Source organism: Bombus bifarius, unplaced genomic scaffold, assembly GCF_011952205.1.
Source record: "Bombus bifarius isolate JDL3187 unplaced genomic scaffold, Bbif_JDL3187 scf7180000007973, whole genome shotgun sequence".
NCBI lineage: Eukaryota > Metazoa > Arthropoda > Insecta > Hymenoptera > Apidae > Bombus > Bombus bifarius.
This window is the reverse complement of record NW_022884359.1, coordinates 1,899,516-1,921,077: the sequence shown is the minus strand read 5'-3', so window position 1 is coordinate 1,921,077 and position 21,562 is coordinate 1,899,516. Positions and strand designations below refer to the sequence as shown.

General features: G+C 41.9%; 1 protein-coding gene across 3 annotated transcripts in view; it reads right to left on the bottom strand.

Annotated features, from left to right (window-relative positions):
* The window catches only part of LOC117216137 (optomotor-blind protein), a 166,778-nt gene that overhangs the window by 81,339 nt on the left and 63,877 nt on the right, over positions 1–21,562 (bottom strand). For 2 of the 3 annotated variants that reach the window (XM_033462657.1, XM_033462659.1), the window contains exons 3-4: positions 20,236–20,349; positions 16,444–16,606 (exon numbers count right to left, since the gene is read on the bottom strand). In XM_033462657.1, the coding sequence (XP_033318548.1) occupies positions 16,444–16,606; positions 20,236–20,349 (277 nt within the window). The remainder of the gene's footprint in view (positions 1–16,443; positions 16,607–20,235; positions 20,350–21,562) is intronic. The other variant, XM_033462665.1, reaches the window with a different exon arrangement.

The window sequence follows — 21,562 nt, the reverse complement described above, 5'->3', positions numbered from 1 at the left end:
GGGAGAGGAGAGTTGGAGGAGTAGTTGGAATCGTAGACAAAGGACGGTCTCGTGTATTTTTTGGAGCGGTAGAAATTTTTGCTATCTACTGGAGATCGCGAGGTTGAAGGATTTCTTCGATTTTCTGGTTTTAGATCGCTTCGGAAGTCTGCCTCTCGCAGCGATCCTGTAATTTTTATAGTTTCATCTCGTTGACGTTTTAACGAACGAACGTTCACGAGGTGGTGAAAAGACGTTTGATAAACATTCTGGAAACTGGAATTTTTGTTATAGGAAGCAGAAATTTTGCATAGGAGCAGTTAGAGGAGTATTACGATTTTGTTATTGGTAAAAATACATTGAACGTTTTACGCTGACTCAATTAGAACGTGAAATTGCGCGCAGGGACTGGCCAAGAGAATTTTCTCATACGTTGAACCTTAAAACACAACCACAGTTTTCTCCATTCCCTTCAAATTTCAGACATTCTTAACGCTAGGGAAATATAATCGCAGCAGGAAATCGAGACAGTGGTTTGGAAATTACCGAGCAAAGTGGGATTACACTGAATTTGTTCAACTATCGGCGGAACAAGACCTCCAGTCAACAGATCCAAATATTCGACCGAGTTGCAGGAAAGAAAGCAAGCTGTCCCAGCGCCTCCCTATCCATCGAGGGCGCAAGTAGTAGTCGCACGACAGTCGACTCGCGGCCTGATAACGCCAGCTGACATTCTAATTCACGATTTATGGCGGCGCGTGTCACCTGTCGCGTCCAACTTCTTCAAAGAGAGACGATGATCGACCGGAGGCAACAGCTGTCGCGGTTTTGCGCCGTGTTCTCGATCTCTACAATCGACTATCGATCTTTCCAACTGGTTCACTTACGAATTCACCCAGACAAAAGGAGCGTCGGCGTGTGACAGCTGTCAGTCAGCCGTCGCTTTTGATGAACCACGAAGAGAACAGAGCGGCGAGAAAGAGAAAAGAGAGAGGAGAGAGAGAGGATCGTTGTGCACGAGGCTTAAGCTCGCCGCGAGGTCAACCTGACGGTTCCGTGTTCCCACTGTAATTTCGTGGCGTGCGCGGTGGTCTGCTGGACTTCCGTGCCGCGGTCAACTCGACCAGATAAAGAGAGAACCACGCTTTGCCTGACTTCTGCCCGGGCAACTGGCATTCGCCTGTAATTTCGCCCGAAACGCCGAATTTGGGTCGGTTTCGTCCTTTCTTTCGTTTTTCTTAACATTTGAATAATCGGTCCATCGACTTTCCATTGGAACGAAACGATTAATCCATTTCCAGAGACCCTCGATTTAAGGAATCGAGTATCCCCGCTTCGCGTCTTTAAATCTTCTGTAAATTGTACAAATATACGTTTAACGTTAAATGTGACGCGCTTTGGCAAGAAACGATTCAGATGAGAAAAAGTCATTTCCTTTTTCTTTTTTGTACGTTTTGGTAGACGAAATTATTAATTATTCCAACGAGATCAAACTGAATTTGCCAAATGATTATCGACTTCGGAACTCGCAATTAAAGTAACGTATCAATAAGGAAAGCAGGCGCCTGTTTATCGCGTTAATTAAAATTACAAAACGTCTTTAATTGATCGTGCGAGCTTCATTGCTCGAAGATAACGTAGAGTTCCTATGTATAGTATGTAAGCCTGGTCAAGCTTAAACGAAACACGTAACGCAGCTGGTAACGAAACGGGCAACCCCAACTGCATAACTTCGAGTGCATAATTTTCAACGAGTGCGTAACTTTGAACGCGTTTATCTCGCAAAGTCACCTTCTTAACTTCTTTTTGCGAGAGCACGTCGCATGTACGTGCCCCTTAACGGCGATCGATCTTTCAAAACTCTCGGAAGCTCTTTAACTACGTCGCGAGACGAAAAAATTAGCAAACGAAGGAAGATCTGTTCCGACACTGGCCTTGAACCTGACCGACTCTTGATCTGTCCCTAATAACAAACGACAAGCAGGCTGGTTCTTTCGACTCTCAAACTGTCATCATCGAGCCACTGGACGCCGTAACAATTTACGACTAGATCGTTTAATTTCGAAATTCTTCGTTTAATTCAACTGTACTGCCAGCGATCTCGAGAAAAGTGAAATACGAAAGGCGCGCATAATACGAAAAGAAATAAAATACTGTTGAGGTTATTCGGTGTGTAAACAGAGAAAACACGTGGATAAATTGTAAGGTAGAAAATATATTTAAATAGAAGTGTAATAAGTAAAAAATACAATTTGAGCTGGTCCAGATCCGCACGCTAGCTGTGTTACCTAATAACTGAAAAAACCCCGAAGCCAACGTCGCCTGTCTACTGTTTATGGCCTGACTTCGTCGCAGTATTTTGTCTACGCGCTGTCGATGGCTTCAGTGCTTGAGAAAACTAAAAAGACCAGATGTAGAGTTTTCTTAGAAGTGGTAACCACTTCAACAAATACGAAATAAAATGACTAGTAACGATTTCCGTTATATTAGCAAAAGTTCGTGCGTTTCATTTTATTTCGCATTTTTATTTCTAATGCAATAATTTGATGATTAACAGAACGAGGCCCGCGTCGCCGGACTGCCACTAGCCCTTGGTCGTTAATCAGCACCCGCATACATCGTCCTACCTCTTTTCCCTTTCTCTCTCTCTCTCTCTCTCTCTGCCACCCTTTTTGTCCCCCGTCGATCGCGCGCGAGACTGCAGTTCATGAATAACCGCCTTTCGCCTTGTTCGGTTCTTATTGGCAGCCGCGCAGGTGCCAGCCGCGCATTAGCATTCGACACGTGCAATTCGACGTGAGCCGGTATCGTTTTCCAGAAATTGGCTGGAGGTAGCCACCGCATCTTGTACGAATATACGTTATGGTCCGCTTTCTCGTTTTATTTTCTGCATAGCTTCGGGCTTCTTATTATATTGTCACGAAGTTTCTGGCCGTGTCGAAAGAACGAGACATACGCGATGCTAAGAAAACCAGCTTCTCAAAAGCCAGACTAGTTCATTTTCTATCGATTTCTCGTTACGCGAGTATCCGATTAATGGCCGATTTTCAAAAGAGAATTATCCACTTGCTCGTTTATTACAAAATCACATATGTGAGTAACCTGGTAGGACAAAATTCCAAGATAAACTGAGAAAATGGCGTTTGGAATATTCTTGGTTCCGGTTTGCGCGGTTCTCTAATTGAGTAGCTTCTTAACCACCGGAACGTGCAACGGTGTCTGAGGAAATTCAGCTTGGCAAATAGAACTCGAGTAGTTTCCGCACCAATCGCGCACAACGTTTACGTAATCAAACAGTTTACGTATCTAGAGATACGCACGTATGAAAAAGTTCAGTATCTTTGCTAAGCTGTTTCAACGGTTCTTCTAACACTCTTCCTCGTCCAATCGAGTTTAAAGGTTAAAAAGCGTTACGAATTTCGCTTAAAACGAGTCGAAATATATTTTCATGTTTCGTAAAAAATTCAGTGTCTATTGTTCGAGCAATCAAACGATAAGAAACTCGTTACTCGACTCGATAGAGCCTGACAAACACGGAACGCTTCGCTGGGAAATAAACGTATTGCGCGCTGGTGTTGGGTTGTCCGAAAAGTTTCTTTCGTTTCATAAGGTGATGAGCAACAATTTCTGTTTTATATTATTTTATTGAATTAGGTACGATCCATTTCGTTCCTTTTCTATTACTATGTTCTAGACTGATATAAAACAAAAGACATCGTGCGCCTCATTGAGATATGTATAATTTTATGTGCTAGACAAGGTTAGTTGCGTGATACTTGTATGTGAATATCAGTGTGTGCAAGTATGTGTGTGCGCTGCGTCTCGAAAACAAATGAATGTAAACCGTTCAGTCAATTAACAGTCGAGTATGGAAGAAAGTGCTGAGACGCGTGCAAGTGTGCATCGATGAATATCTTTGAAATCGTTCATCAAATAAATATATAATTCCAGGTGTAAATTTAGTATTCCCATACCATTATTTCGGCTATTAAGATGCAAAATTCTCGACGCGTCTATTGTCTCCTTATAAAACGGAAGAAACTTTTCGGACAACCTAATTCTCGTCGTAGACTTTACACCTCGAATGCTCGAAACAATTTCATTCGACGGCGGACAAAAGACGGTCAGGTAACTCCGATAAAAGCACGTAGCGTCGAAACTGGCGATTACGATCGGAGTGGAGCTGCTATCGGCGAGGATAATTGCACGACATCGGTGTCGGAGACACCGGCTAACGAAGTCCAACGAGCCGCGTGCTATAAAGATTGTAATCAGTCACCGCGATGGACGGCAAGGGTTGTTAGGGCCGGAGGAGTAGGCGCTAAACAGCAGATAATGAAACGAGTCGGCCAAGTAATTTTATCGTGGAATTAACGCGGTTCGATCAACCCACACACGCCTCTTGCCGCCTGGAAAACCGATCGTTCCTCGCCAACACGTTGACTTTCGTACGCCCACCTGGTGAGTGTGTTGTACGATAAAGGTACGAAGAGACGGCAATTTAAGTATCTTTTAAGGACAATCTTTCTGCCAGACTATAAGTCCAGTTATTATACAGATGGGCGTGAGAGATTTGCATGGGAAAATTTAATCGCCTTGCGGTCGATCGCAGAAGGTGGAGATTCCGTAGAACGAATCTTATGGTGTTGTATTTGGTCGAGCTAAATTGCCGGTTTAATGAAACCAAGCGCTGTCTTTCACCGTGTTTCCATAGGATGCCGGTTATAGACAGAGCTCGCGAGGAAGTTTTTTTATCAGACGTGATTATAGGAACTGAAGCAATTATAAGTAGAAAAGTGGAAACTTCTAACTGTACGTAGTTTTAATTTAGCGTCTGATTAGAAGGTTGTAGTCAGTTGCACCCAGAGTTTCTTAATAGAGTTGGATAAATGCTCGATTAGACGTATGTAGATTAATCTTAATTTTCTCCGACGAATATTCCATTCCACGAAATCCGGAAACTGTATCCCTTCCGTGGAACAGCGCTCCCGTGAGCTCGCGCGTCAGTGATCCTAGCAGATAATAGTCGACCATATAACAATCCAACGAATTTACGTAAAGCGAAGATCCAAAGAGGCGAAAGTTGATGAATCGTTTCGATAGGAACGAAAAAGAGAAGTTAGATTTCCTAATTTTCTAAAACAATTCGAGATTCTACTGTTCCCGTTAAATGCGAATATACTGGTCGTTCGATTTACACGGAGTATCCGTGGGTTCGTTTCGCGCGAATAAAATGAGGGACCAGTGTACATTTATCAGGTCGTCCGAAAAGTTTCTTTCGTTTCATATTATTTTATCGAATTACGTACGATCCATTTTGCTCTATCAAAGTAAAGATCACAACGTTCGACAGATTAGGTCTGTAAAAGAAAGACACTTTTCGGACAACCTAATACATGAAGAATCAAATAGGAAAAATTGCATATTCAATCTACGCAATAAGAACGTCTATACACGCGCGTAACTTATTAATTTATACAACAGAAAATACATAATTGCACAATGCAACATGGATATCTAAAGGAACGAACAGTGGTAGCTAACGACAAGAAGAACGAACGAAGGATCTCACCCGTAAAGAAAATCGTCTCGTTTAGGTCTCACCCTTGCCATAGATAGGAAACGAAGGGAACAGCGATACGCTGATGCAAACGCAATAATTACGCGTATCTGGCCCCCTCGACGTTCGTGACGTACCCGTTATGTCATTATCCCATTTATTATAACGATCAGCAGCCACTATGGACCGGATTCCACGCCCGTTTCTCGCTCGACGAACGCAAATTGCCCGGCACTGAATCGACTCGACGCGATGATGTCTTGATATGGAATGCGCGATCGTTAATCGACTATGGAACACGAAGCTACGTCGGCGTCGGCTACGATACCGTACAATGATAAATAATTGTCGGCGATGAAAGAACATCGGGATTTCCCGTCCGGAAGGTTGGGAAAAACCCCAATACCCTAGTCCAGACTTTTACTATAGCTACGCTTAAGTATTGAAAATAAGAAATAGTTCTAATGTTCCAATCTGGCTTTATGACGATGGGTTCGGGCTCGAAGTGACATAGCGGGTCACTGAACGTAGCCACGGTCACGGGAGGGACGTGTAACTGACAGAGGTATGGAATGATGATATGACTCTCCTTAAAAAACAAAGATTGACCCGAGAAGTGGGGTCAGGAATATATAAGGGCAGTTTCATTTGGATTACGGGTTAGTTAATTAGTCGTTGGACGAATTGCTGATTGAGTTATCGAGAAAGTTAGCCGAATCGTGTATTACGTTTGTACTCGTCATCCCGTGGACCGTGGATTCGTTATCGAACCTGAATTCGTTGTCACCATCATCTCGACCATCCTATCGCCGCTATGGCTCATGGCCTCTTGTAGTGTCCACATTTGTACCGATAAACATTAGCTACATCCGCGATGGTAAAGTAAGTAAAGGTTCATCGAACGCCCCAAAATTCCAACCTGACTCCGACATACTAATATTAGTATCGGAGTAGCAAGCACTAAACTGAACAGTACGAAGAAAGCGAGAACTTTGGGTTCGTCCTTGGCTCGTCTATAGTCTCTAGCACTTGGATTTTCCACGTTGACGTGGTAATACACAGTGGTGGGTAAAGGAAAATTTCAAGTTCGTACACTATGAAAATTAGTATCTAAATAGAAAGTACTAAAATGAGCAATACTAACCAAGTGACTACTTTGAGTTCAGCTTTGGTGTACGTGAAATCTCTGCTTGAAAGTTTAACGCTGCTACGCTGCGAATATTAACAATTTTCGTATTATCAACTCTTCGTCATATTGATAACTGGGTTGCTGATATCAATGCAAATTCCAGATTTTATCGATGTAATTAAAAAGAATTGAATTTACATAGAAGATCGTTTCACCTATTAAATATGGTACCAAGTATCACACTTTGGATATTTTACATATTTTTGTATATTATATTTCGCGACTTGGAATTTCCCAAATGCGTAAAAACTGGTAATTTATCGATAACAATTATATCTCTTTTATGCTATATATTATATTTATTCGTTGCCCTTATTAAATGTAAATTCATTATACTCTGTCTCTTTATACTTGTTACTTTATTTCAACTTTCTCTTCGCCGCCATAGTAAATGTGCATGTTCAAGGATCAAGAATGACGAAGATCGTCGACTGGGTGGTTCTCCATGTTCACGGGAAAGGTTTGTCGACCGCATTGACGGCGCTTTTTGCTAACCACGCGAGCCATTTGTACGGCTGTGTGGAGAAAACTGATGATCGCGAACAAAGTGGGACGTTTATGGTATTTGGCGATATTGGTGAAGTTCAAAGTACTCATCGCGTTTTTCCTCGTGCACACTAACATTCTCGTGAAAGTGGTCGTCAGATCTGACGCGTTTCACGTATCTGTTTTCTGTCTTTTGTTTGCTCCTTTTACGAAGTCAGGACTGTCGTACGATCGAACTAATATCATTAGCGAAATTTTGTAACTCATCGATATTAACGAGTTCGTTGGCGGACGATAACGACTACACGAGATTTTGCGCGTTTCTCATCGAAAAATCATCGACGCAGCCAAAACACGGGTTTTCAGAGGAAAAAGAAAAGGGAGGTAAAAGCAAACGAAAAAGAGATTTAAAAAAAGGCTTTTATTCGGGTATAATCAGAGCCGAGGGACGTGCAAATTCACCGGAGCCAGAAAGGAACGTGTGAACGAGCCCTCGTGAAATCCACCTCTTCGCCACCCCCATCGTTCCGGTTAGAATCTGCCGCAGAATTCGCGCGCGCGATCGTTACCGTAGAGAGGCGTCCCCGAGGGAAATCTGCAGGAGTGCGTGCCGAATGTGGTCATGCCAAACGATTCACAGCGACGTCTGCGAGAGAGGGTCTAAGCCCTTCCCTATCCTTATACTCTTCAAACACGATTGATGACATTTCGGAAAATTTCAACCTGATCATTCTTATTCGATCTCATCAGCTGTTTAAGTGGCAGTAATTCTATCAATATTGGGGATCGTTCTGTCCATTTAGAATACACTTCTTAATCGGTCTTATAATCAAAGACTTAAAGAATTTGCACATATAGATCCTGTAAAGTAACAAAATTGTTGTATAAGATATGACGATCACAAACGCCAGTTCTATATTTATATACTGACTTCTGAATATTCTGAAAATTAATTTAATCGGGTTTTTATATACTATCATATATACAGGGTGGTTGATAACTGGTGGTACAAGCGGAAAGGGGGTGATTCTACGCGAAAAAAGAAATGGAAAATATAGAATAAATATTTTTCGTTCGAGGCTTTGTTTTCGAGAAAATCGACTTTGAATTTTCGCTCGGTACGCGTGCACTTTATCGCGTCTCGTTATAACGGATCTCACTGTAGATCTTCGTCTCGATTGACGTTACTTTTTTAATTTTAAAAATTTTCAAATTTTCAAATTTTTAAATTTTTAAATTTTTAAATTTTTAAATTTTCAAATTTTCAAATTTTCAAATTTTCAAATTTTTAAATTTTCAAATTTTTAAATTTTTAAATTTTCAAATTTTTAAATTTTCAAATTTTTAAATTTTTAAATTTTTAAATTTTTAAATTTTTATTCTATATTTTCGACTTCTTTTTCGCGTAGAATCACCCCCTTTCCGCTTGTACCACCACTTACCAACCACCCTGTATATATAATTATACATATAGCCAATTCACAGCATTTAACAGTATAGAAGCAACTTTTTATTCAAAGCCCAGTTTATCGATTATGTTCGGGGAAAAAATGAATTTGCACGAGCATTCACAGCAGTCTAGTCGTCAAATTTCCGAAATCTAACACCTGATTTCACTATTGTATTAGGTTGTCCGAAAAGTATCTTTCCTTCGCAAACGTGTTTTTTTACAACAGTGCAGCTTCGTACGAACGCGAAACCAAGTGTGTGAAGTGTCGCGGTGTTTAACTCAACAGAACAAAACAACAATATATAGAACAAAAAACGTTGTGCGTCTATTACTTCCTCATAAAACGAAAGAAACTTTTCGAACAACCTAATACGAGTACGTAGCTGTGTATAAAACTCTGCCTCACAGATATGACTATGAAAGTGTTGATTTCGCGAGAAAATAGTAAACAGTAATTTTCATCGTTACCTTCCTATAAATTTATATATTTTAAGTAACATTCGCGTATTGTTAATACAAATCGACCAGAGTGTCAACATACTGCAAGTACGTGTCCACATGGTCCTAGCTCGAAATCAAAGAGGGTGTAGGCGGCAGTGGTGCAGCGCAATGGCGCGTGCAACACGCTCGCGAGTGCAGGACACGCGAGTGCACGGAACACGAATCGGGTCGGTGTTGGTCGCACGGCGAACAGCAAAATGGCCCCCGACCACGGTCGAAGCTCACACGAACGACGCCTCGACGCGCACGCGATTCCGTAATGAGACAACGTGTGCGTGTAAACGAGCGAGCGCGCGCGTGTGCTAAGCCGCGTGGGTGCGTGCACGCAACGAAAACGCGTGGGACTAGCGTACAGAAACAAACAAAAAAAGAAAAAAGAAAGAAAAAAGGTAACCACGTCGAGCTCTTGTTCAACGAAAAGTAATTCGTTGTTTGTCTGTCCCTGTTTGTTTGCCCTTTTGTCCCTCTTTTAGTATCTGTGTATTAGGATGTTGTTACCGGCAATCGGCGTTGAGAAACGTGTTTTTTTAGGGTTTTCGGGGGAAGAATAGGGAGGTTGATGGGGTTTATTTGTTCAATTAACAATGGTGTTTCTGTGCCCATTAATCACCGTGAAGTATGGGTGTGGGTTTTACGAGTTGCCAACTTTAATATCGTTCGATATTTCGCATCCACATCTCATTTTCATATCTCGTTTCCACGTTGTTCTTCTTTCTGATATTCCACGTGTACTGGGGCAAACTGATGCTACGACGAATAAAATTCTAGAAACGATTACGCACCCACACAAAGGTCTTGGGACATAATTATTCTAACGTGGTAGAATGTAATTATTATATTATAGATATCACGATCGTTGTATCAAACTTGTTATATCAAAACTAGCGTATACCGAGATTGAATGAGAATGTGAATGACAGATCTATGTAAATCAATTTTACTCTATAGTCGATAGGCAGAGATCAATAAAATACACACATGGCGCATACATTAGCTTAAAATTCGAATGAGATTACGTACACAGTAAAAACACCAAGAAATGATATCTACGCGGTAAAGAAAACGCACCATTTTACCAAACTACCAAGATTTTCCTAAAGACAGACTTTTCAAAGCTTTAATTCTAGCATCATCTTAGCATTCTAATTAAAAGAAACCTCCTAAACCATTAAACAACTTTAGAAATAACATTGTCTCTCCCCCCCCTCTCTCTCTCTCTCTTCAACCACCCCAAAGCCCACCAAGCGCACCCATCAGCCTCATCACCCGATACACTTCAATTTTTTCCACTCGTGATGACTGTTCCGCGCTCGGAACAATTTCGATCGCGAGTCACCGCGGGTAAAATGGGAAAAATCAACGATGGGATGGGGTGGGGTGGTACGGGGTGGAGGAATGGTAATGGAACGCTAAGCGACATGTCGACAGGGCAGAGAGGCAGAACTACAGGTGTGCAGGTACACGCTAAGCAAATCACGGGACGAGGAAAAAAAACGGGAGCGTGCAATTTCCCGCGTATCGCTCGGTTCCTCTCGCCAGTACGAAGCTTTTCCACTCGCGATCGAAGCCTGGACACACTGGATAATTAAAGCTGCGAGGCACGTTTGATCCAGTTTCGCTCGATTCGTTCGTCCGCGCTGATTGTTTCCCGTTTTAATTTTCGGAATATTGGAAAAAGGATACCGGCTCGAACGGTGCACCGCGGGAAATGGACATTAAAACTGATTTTCCGACCAACCTCCGATTGGACCTGTCTCTGGCTGATTCCATTTTTTTTTTTTTTTTTGCTACTTTTATTATATTTTTTTCTCTTTTTTAAGGTTGTTCGCTTCTCGAAGTTTCTCGCTGATGTTCGACGTCCAACGTGGCCGAGTAGGATTTTACATTTTGTACGAAGGTTTGGCAGGTTGGCTGGATTTTTAAATAATCTTGGGTGCAGGTTTAACAAGAGATGTTGCGGCGGTGGAGGAAAATTTGAGGAAATACGAGAGGTTTAAAGCTGTGCAGCAGTTGCAGGGTTATCAAGTTAATCGGAGCGGCTGCTCTACACAGAGTTTCTTGCTTATTTTAATATCTTTCTATCTATCTCTAACCACCTACTGATCTTCAATTTCTAATATTTGTCATCGTCTGCTGTCAAAAGTGTTATTCGCTTGACGAACATCTACAAACGCCCTTCGCGAGAAACTTCGCGTATTCTAAAACAGTTTGCCAAACGAGTTCTAAGTTACCTTTCCATCCAATAATACACCCTGTTACACGCTTTACTTTGTCGACTTTGGCGTATCGCTAAACTCCATTTGACACGACGAAAGCTTAGAAGATTTCAGCAGAGTCTTGCGATCGATCGACGAATCGCTAACAAATATTAAGAATTTCCAAATGCTCCAAGAGTTAACAGATCGCAATTCCGTAATTCTAGGATTCCACCCATCTTCCTATTAGGAGAATATCGGTCAGATTTGCATATGACAGATTCGAGGAAGGAAATTCAGGTTGAAAAATCTAAGAACGACAGATAAGGAGATAGATACTCGCGAGAAGAGCGGTGGTACCGACGCCAGACGTGGAGAGGTTGCGCTTTTGTCGAAGCACTCGAAAACGAGGAGTCGCCGGATCTTCTTTATGCCAGCAGTTGGCCGATCCCGGCTGAAAGGACGACGGATGCCTGCTCGCGGCACGGATTAAACGCCGAGATCAAGTATTCTTGATAAAGGTAGCGGATCAAGTGGCGCGGAGAACGACTAAATCGAGGGAAAACCAGCGACTCCGAGCCTCTGTCGCTCCTACGTCGTTTCTCTGTCCTGCAACTGACATACAACTGGTTCGCAAAAGTACTGGACCGTTTATCGTAGAAAACATTTACGTACGTTTACGTTGTGACGCGTTATGATAAAAGACTCTGAAATTTTATTTTTCGTTATTAAACGAATGCTGAACAGCGTACAGGGGACTTACAAGAATCCCGCGACGAAATTGTTTTGTAACTTATCCAACCACTTAGGGTTGGAAAATGACCTAACGGAACGAGAAGCCAGTCGCAGACTGACGAGCTTCTGTGTATGTATAGATACGTTTTCTTCCGTCTTTGAATCTCGAAAATTTACTTCAAACCATCAGTTGCAATTAAAGGATTGCCTGAACCCTATTACCATTCGAACACTTTTCACCTTGCGCGACTATTAAACCAAGGCTTCCTCCAGAACTAACCAAACGAAAATCCATCAGTAGACAAACGACCTTCCATATGTACAAATGAGCCTTCAGCAGCACTAAACTACTGCGTTTGAATCTTGAAAACTTTTAGGTAAAACCGTGAGTAGCGCTTAAAGAATGTCGAAAATCCCGCCATTAAAAGCTCCATCCTCGGCGCGCTTATCGAACCAAAATCTCCTCATTTAATAGCTTCGCTTTAAGTCAATCACTTTAAGGACCGTTTAAACAAAAGGCGGATCGTTAGAAGAGCTTCGACAGTCCCAAGAAAACAGTTTCAGATATCCCTGGAATACGGACCTCGACTTGAATCTCGGTGTTTCCCTAATTTTCCTCGAACCACAGCGCAATCGGAGGACAAGTCGAGCGAAAATCAGGAAAATTAGCGCCAACAGCACTCGGACTGAGAGGGAGCGGACGGATCAGTAATCCTCGGCTGCCTTTTGTCGGGAAAATCCCATGGCGGCAAACGAAAATGAGACACTCGACTCGACTCGAGTCCTTCGAGATGGCTTCCTCGAGTGCTCGTCTTCAGACCCCTGGCACACGAGCAAACACAGCTCCGGCTAAAGGACCACGAGGTCAACAAACACCGGGGAAAACGGTCAGCTCCTGTTGCTCCCGTTTTCCTTTTTTTTTTTCTTTCCTTTTCTGTTTAAAGGAGACTTCAAATCTTTGTGAATTTGGTTTCCCAGGAGCGCGGGAATTTTTAGGATCGCCCTGTTCATCGGACCGTGTCTTCGGGGTTAATGGATTCGGACTTTGGTCAATTCCTCGTGGAAAACTCGATGAAGTTTGTCGTCGTTCTTGGAGATTTTCTTTGTTACCTGAGATGAAGGTTCTCGTGTTTACTTGATGGACACTTCGGGACTGTCTTTTTAGGGTGGAAGAGGGTTTGTGAGCAGAGGTGTGTTTTTCGAGAGGGTCTTACGCAGCTTGAAGGATGTTTTCAGGTTTTTGAAAAGTACTCGAGCAATCCTTTTTAACAGCTTTAATTGGTCACCCATGTTAGTATACGTTGTTTGGGATACTTCAATGCAAATGTACTCGAATGTCTTAGTTTTCTGTACACTGGAACAAGGGACTCGTGGTTGCCACTTTGTCTGCCTTTTAGCCGAGTTCTCCTGCAAACTACTTTTAATTAATTTTCGAAAGAAACTGGAAATTCGAAAGAGTCAGAGGCTGCTCTTATCAAAGTGACATATAATATATTCGCGTGAAATTGGAGAAGGTTTAGGTCATCGTTTCGTTGCTTTCGAATCTGTTTAAAAAATTCTGCGAATTTCACAACCTTCGCCTATTTTTATGAAAACGGACTGCATTTAAGATTGAAACATAGTCCGCGTGGAAAAGTTTGCATCGTTTTAACGAGATACATTTCTACATAAATATCAAAATCCATCAGAGACCGCGTACGATTAGAGTTTTATTTAGAAAGAACGACTCGATCCATGTGACAAAGGGGTTGAAAACCGAATAAAAAGCCTTCTAGCTAACAACACATCTCCGAATTACTCAAGATAAAGGTCCAGCAGCTGACGATCACCTCTGAAAGCCTCGTTCCGCCCCACATATCGCGAACCAAAGCAATACTTGAAAACCGTGCTCCTCGAATCTTCCCCGAATTCGGAAAGGGTTGACCGACTCCGACAACCCTCTTAGAACTGCCTCTTGTACATTTTCTGGGCTCGTGCACAGGCTCATAGAGTCTGGAAGACACAAGTGAACCGTGTTTAACACGGTGGTTACCTTCAACCTCATCGAGGACCCATTCAGAATAAAATGGAAAGACGAAAAAAAAAAAAAAAAACTGAGAAGCCTGGTGTGGCGTATCAGCAGCCAGTGCTCCACCATATAACGATAAGAAGAAATCAAAACATCCAAGAAGTTAACAACGAGACCGACCCTAATTCCATTCGTCTTCCAAATATCGTTGTTCATTTATCATTCTTCATCTTGCAGTTGCTCGTGTAAAGAAATACGGAAAACACATATTCCATCTAATTTTATTAATTTCCAAACATTGTCAAACTTTGTCATTATTTGACAACTGTCACCACCATTTTACGTGGTAAATGTATTTCCATAATTCTCATCACAAAATCTGCAAATACGTAGATGTCTAACTCTATCCAGGATCTATTTACAACGAACTGAAGAAATCCAAGGGAAGACTGAGAAAATGGGAAACCTGTTGGCGCATATGACACACGGTGTTTCACTATACAGCGGTAGGAAGAGATGGAAACGAGCGAGAAGTTGACAGATATATCGATCCTAATTCCATTCGCCTTACCAAATCCAAAGTTATTCGTTTATTCGTCTCTATCTTAGAATTCTGCGTATAAGGAAGTGCCAAAAACATCTCTTCCGAATTAAACTTGAGCCAGACACCATTTCACACGATCGTATTAACCTATTATCGGTTATCGTATCGCACCTACTGTCTGGCATTAAAAAATCTGCGAGTACGCGTCGAGAGGACGTATCGCGTTTGTCCCCGGCTGCGTGCAGATCGAATTCGCGATGAACCGGGAAAGTCGAAACAGAGGCTGAGAAAATAGGAAATCCGTGCGGCAGTACGAAGAAATTGGAACGATCGGACCAGAAGAGCGGAGCAGAGAAGAGAAGAGAGAGACGAGAGTAGGCTGAAGGGATGAGGAGGTGGAAGACGAGGAGGAAGAGAAAGGCTGCTGGTCGTAACAAAGGTCGGGCTGTGCCAACCATTGACATCGCTCTGGGCCCCGGCCTGGAGGACTAGATTTCACGAGCCAGCGATGCAGGATCCTTCAAAGGACGCCGACATGGGACTGCCGCAAAAAGGATTCGCAAAAAAGGAGAACGGTGCAGCGTCCACCGGGCAAAAGGGGGCCAGGGGAAGTGGTGGCCGCTGAAAGAACCAGGTTTCTTTGGCCCGACGTTGGCTTCCGCAGACCCACGGCCTCCCCTCTCTCCCTTTTCTCTTTTCGTCTTCGTCTTCTTCTCACAGAAAACGATCGAGAGACCACTATATGCAACCCGGCAAGGAGGCAGGAAGAGGCAGGGGCGAGGCTAATAGAGAGGAGCGGACCAGGCCACCATCGGGACACCGGCTGCTGCAACTACTTGACGCCGAAATCCATCGCGATAACTTAATCCGCTGGGATTATGGGCACACGAATTCTCGCAGATAGGTTAATTCGAGTGCTTTCTGCACTCTGCGCTCCGTACAGGCCAACGTGACAGTATATCATCGGCTTGTCGTTTTCTAGGGCTGAAAGGTAGAAAACATGGTAGTGACGTGTACGAGGTGATCGCTCAGATTGTTAGATTTTTATAGTATTTATAACAGCCATCAGGCCATAGATTAACGCCAATTTAGGTGTCTGGTAGATTTTATGCTATCTATAATAATTAACAGGAACAGGATGATACCACCTGGTTTTTAGATTTTGATATAGGGAAACGTGGCAGTGTATTGGGAGCTCGCTGTTTGTTAAGGTGGAGGTGGAGAGTAGAGCGAGCGAGTTTGCTCAAGTTATTAGATCTTACGAGCGTATTCTTGATCTTAGGAATGGCTTGTGTTTTAAGTGGTAACCTTTTATGCTAATGAATTTGCAGAGCGATATGGAAGATAGAAAATTCACGACGTAGACAGGAAGTTGTGAGAGATCGACCACTCGGTTGCCACGAATTAATCTTTCGCTTTAATAAACGTACACTGTGGTATAGAAGGCAGAACATTGAGAAAACATGCGGCAAGTTTTAAGTGATAATTTTTTCCGTCAATTAATTTGTAGGCTCGTGTGGATACGCGAAGTTGTAAGCGATCGACCAAATAGATTAATTTTTTGCGTTAATAAATTTATATGTTAATGTAACAGATAGAAAATTGGCGAAACGAAGAGGCGAAGTAGTAAAATGGTCATCGTCGAGGACGGAGACTGCCGCGTGCACGCGGCCTAACGAGCTTTTAATCGGTCGATCGTTAGGTCGTTAGCCGGGCAAACGTTAGCGATTAATTGCGAGACTCGGAGCTCCAACTTAGGCTAGTAAGTAAGTAATTGTTTGGTTGGCGTTACGTACAGTACTTACAAAGCCGTGCTTGTCGCTGATGTTGTTAGTGAGTTTGAGCTTGTGGAAGCTCACCACCTTCTGCATCCACTGCTCACCGCTACTCGGCGAATCAGGATGGATGTACATCCTCTTCGGCATTTCCGGGTCTGCCTTTCCCGCTACCATCCACCTGCTACTCGACAAACACGTTCAAAAAATCATTAAAAATCTTTTCAATCTTAACATTTCTTTATAAAGCAGGAAAATTTACATCTTTTCCAACGATTCGACAGATTCGAACGTATTTCACGTGCTCGTCCACTCGCTACATATTCAAATTGCAAACATATTGAAAATCGGTAAAAAGATCTCTTCAATTTCTATACAATTTGCTTTTAGAGAAAGGAAATTTAGGAACCTGAAACTGTACACCCTTCTGAGTATTTTCAAGAGGTTCGAAGATTTTTATACACGTAAGAACAGACGTATCGAAAGATTTTGAAATGATTGGAAAATTGCTTACAATTGGCTAAAAATGAACAAAGGGACACGTCGATTTTTTCATCTATCGCGCATGTCGATCAGAGATTGCTGATGGTTAATGATATCAGAAGCTCGCGTTAATCGAACAATGATATTTGCCTAATCTTGCTACGACTCTTAGATGTTCATAGTGACAAATTTCACTGCAATTTCACTGCTGAATATTTTCAGAAAAATTTCAGTATAAAATCGAAACAACTATTCTTCCAAGACGGTGTCAATAAGATGCAAAGTGTTGACACTGGCAACGATGAAACGATGAAGTTTCTACCAGGAAATCAGAATGACAATCCTTAATTTCTATTCTCTACAGAAAAAGATTAAAGGGAATCGCCACAAACGTACACGGCTAGGTTTCCCCATAAAAATCGTTGTAAACTACGTGTACTTAAATTTTCTACGAAGAGTTACGAATTGACCATCTTCGGTATAGTTTTCACGTTAAGTCGAAATTTCCAGCTACTTCTGTCCCGTTTTACGGGACCAGACACTCGATACAGAAACAATTGACGAATGTAACGAGAAGCAAACGGCGAGATCCACGAACAGAGAAGTCGACGCACGGCCAATCGAAAGGCAGACCACAACGAACGATTACATCACTCGGACGACCGCAGCCACTTTGGAACTCGTTCGACGAGTTCTTCTTCGTCCGCTCGTTTTGACCCACCTGCGATGGATTCGAACGACCAGACACGCCTCCCTTCAAAGACAACAATCGTGATAGCCGGTGCTTAGAGGAATCAGCCGAGAAAGTCGCTCGATCGACACCTTTTCATCCGCTTCCTATTCGCTACCTGTTATCTCCAGTCTACTAGACTTGGCGATTTTTCTTTCACTTTCAGATTTACCAATGTTCGCTATTAAATTGTTTCCTTAGGATTCGAGAGTCGAAAAGCGCGTAATATCGTAATCGTAGTATCGTAATATCGAGAAAAGTTGACGTTTACGTTTGGGGTGGAAATATTGGGTTGGCAACTAAGCGATTGCGGGTTTTGTCATTAGGTGGTATTGACAAATCCGCAGTCACTTAGTTGCCAACCTAATATAACGGCCGTGGAATCTTAGAAAATTGTTATTCGGGTTATTTTCGCCAATAAATATGGCAAAATTTATAGACATTTATCTGCGACAAATCCTCTTTCTTTTCGCCCAACGAATAACTTTTCGCATTGAAAAACATCAATCGAGAAGAGAATTATTTACAACGATATACCGCGTTCGTGTAAGGTGTTGCGTACATTTTATTGAAAAATTTGTCGCCAAGAGAAAGTAGAAAAATTAGGACAGTTCGTAATATACGCTTATTCGATTAAGTTGAAGCATTATTTTAATTATATATGAAAACGAATCGTATTACAGGGAGAATTATTTAAAGTAATCTTCGAGAAACTAAACGATTAATCTCGACAAAGTTGGTCACTTTTTCTGTGTAACTCAATTATCGTTTAAATTTTCCACCATTATTGCACCATTCTACGTTTCACCAAAGAAATCAAGATTTCTCCAAAGGATATCACGAGTTTCAAATCTCGCGCCACCATCTCCGCGCTAAAGAACCTCTAAATAAGGAGATATGGACTGTTTAAGACAAACACCGTGGCTCTAAAAGCGGGAAATGAGAGTGCATAAACGATTTGGCCGACGCAAAAAAGCGAATAGAAAAAGAATACCGTTTCGTACGTTCGTGAGAACGAGCACGACCATAGCGGATCGCCATTTACGTGACAAGGAATCTCGAAGCCCAACGTGATTTTCGCGAAGTCGGTCGACGAATTTCCCGGCTGCTTTCCCGGCAGGCCGATTATGTTCCGTTTAGCACCCTCGCGACGCGGAAAAACGTTAAACGGAGCTAGACGATTGTGGCAACGCTCGTGAGAACGCGTGTCTGCACGTTTCGGCCATCCAGGAAAAAGTTAATGGCGAGCTAATGACTGGCAGAAGGTTGAATCGCTCGGTTGGAATCATTGCAAGTTACTTTACAAAGCAGTTTGTTTGGAAAAACTGGAACAGCGGCGAGGTTTCTTCTTCTCCTACTCGTTTGCATATTACCGTGCAATCGTGGGTATTTACGTAAATGTAGAAATTTTGAGGATTAAAGAAAGTAGAATTTTATTTAACAACGTGGGATGTCGATCGAAGAAAGTAGAATTTTATTTGGCAATTTAGAATTGCAATTGAAGTAAGTAGAATATTATTTTGGTATTCGGAACTCTGGTCGAGTTCAGTAGAATTTCATTTAGAAATTTGGAATTCTACACCATGGAAAATATATGGTGACAACATATGACACCAAGAGAGAAATTTAGGCTACAAGGAAAACACGTTGGTCGATTAAAAGAGCGGAAGTTACGATAGAAAAAGAAGTTCGATTTCCTTCCTCGTTAAAACTCTCTTGTTTACATTTATCATTTTAATCAGACTTCGTGGAAACTATAATTTTCATGGACACGTGGATCAGGAAAGAAAACGACGAGTTAAGTTATAAATCGATACACGTGGTTAACGGCTGGCTTCGATTTCAGGCTCGTTATTTCAAGTGGCGCGTAATCTTCGAGCCCTGATAAGCATGAGGCGCTAAAATCGAAGCGAAAGTGTCGCCTGTGTAATCCAAGTTTGGTAGGTGATAATTTCGAAGTATAAATCTTTTTCCTGAGAAAAATGTCGGTTAAAATTGCCGGCTGAACGCTATCGGCGGATAAACGGTGCTTTTGGTAACTCCTCATTTCGAGACATAAACTTCTCGCCGAGAAAATTGGACGGTATGAAACGCAGTTCGACAGTTATTAACCAAGAAAAAGTTCTATCGTTTCGTTCGTGATGGAAATAAAAAGAAGACCATAATTTTATTTAACAAAGTAATGTTATTATTATTTTAATGAACCACTTTCTACATTTTTCACATCCTTCGTTCCTTTTCTAAAAGAGAAAAAAGAAAGAAGATGGGTGAACTTTCTTATCCGACATGAGGCAAACAATTAAATTAAGGTAAAAACAGCTAATGAGAGGAAAAGTTGCTTTCAAGTTTTTTTTTTCGTTAAAAATTACAAGTCGAAGAAAAAGGAAAGAGAAAAATATGTTCCGGTGAAAGATGTCGATGAGGAAGTGGTAACGTACGAGTAATCGGATAATTGCATTAATTTCCGTGTTCGCGGTCGTCACGAAAGCTTGGACGCAACAGCTTGGCGGTTCGTGATCGCGATTCGTGGAACTATTCGAATCGTTAGAGCGTTCTACTCATGACAATTATACTGTTACAAGTTTCACCTAGACCCTTACCTGTTGTGGAACTTGTATCTGTAGTCGTCCGCTGCGACGATGTCCAGCAGGAGGATGTATTTGGCCTTCGCGTCCAATCCGGAAACTCGGAACTTCATCTGAGGGAACATCTGCCTGGAACCCCCGATCAACAGACACAGTTCGATCAGATAATTGCAGTAACATTCATTGGAATAAAATATAATTATCGAATAAAGTATATGGTTGACAAAATTTTGATTAAATCTGCGACTATATATTGCGCACAAATAATTAACATCGAGTTTAATCATCTTGCAAATGTTCTCAAAATTTTGTCATCTATTGATTAATTTGTATTTTAAACCAGCCTTCAGCCAATACGAAAGAAGAACGTAAAGAAAATGACGTATTTTGATTCTATTCGAACCTCAAATATCCCAAACTCTGTCGCTTATTTATCAAATCTTATTGCATCGTTCGCTTACGTCAACTTTCCACGTCCAATAAATATATCACTGTAATGTCCATTAAGAATTTGCAAACACACATTGCGCTCTTCTCCCTCGTCTTATCGGTACAATTTTCAGCCAGCAATAATTCAACCTACAAAGGACAGCCTCAGTTTGTTCCCAAAACTCTGTCACCTGTCTATTCATTTCTGTTTCACAATTTTCCATCTATTGGGTTGGCAACTAAGTGACTGCGGATTTTGTCATTAGGTAGTATTGACAAATCCGCAGTCACTTAGTTGCCAACCCAATATTCTAACTCGCACTCCAACAAACATTAACCAAAGCTACGCAAAAGGCATCAGCCCTGAAATCCAACGTATGCCAAGCATTCGTTTGGACTTTGCATTTCGACGCTTATTGCATCATTCGCCGACGATCGTTTACTCTTTCAACCACGATGAGATCATATCAGTGCGATTCCCATTCTGTTGTGCTGCGCTCTTTCTTCTCCCCAGACAGTCTAAGTTTGTTCTCAAAACTCTGTCACCTGTCTATTTATTTCTGTTTCACAATTTTCCATCTATTGGGTTGGCAACTAAGTGACTGCGGATTTTGTCATTAGGTAGTATTGACAAATCCGCAGTCACTTAGTTGCCAACCCAATATTCTAACTCGCACTCCAACAAACATTAACCAAACCTATACAAAAGGCATCAGCCTTGAAATCCAACTTTGCATTTCGACGCTTATTGCATCATTCGCCGACGATCGTTTACTCTTTCAACCACGATGAGATCATATCACTGCGATTGCCATTCTGTTGTGTTGCGCTCTTTCTTCTTCGCTTACCCGAATATTAACAATTTAGGTACAGGTCCTAGACGAGCTTACTCGTCAGATCCTATTTCATCGTT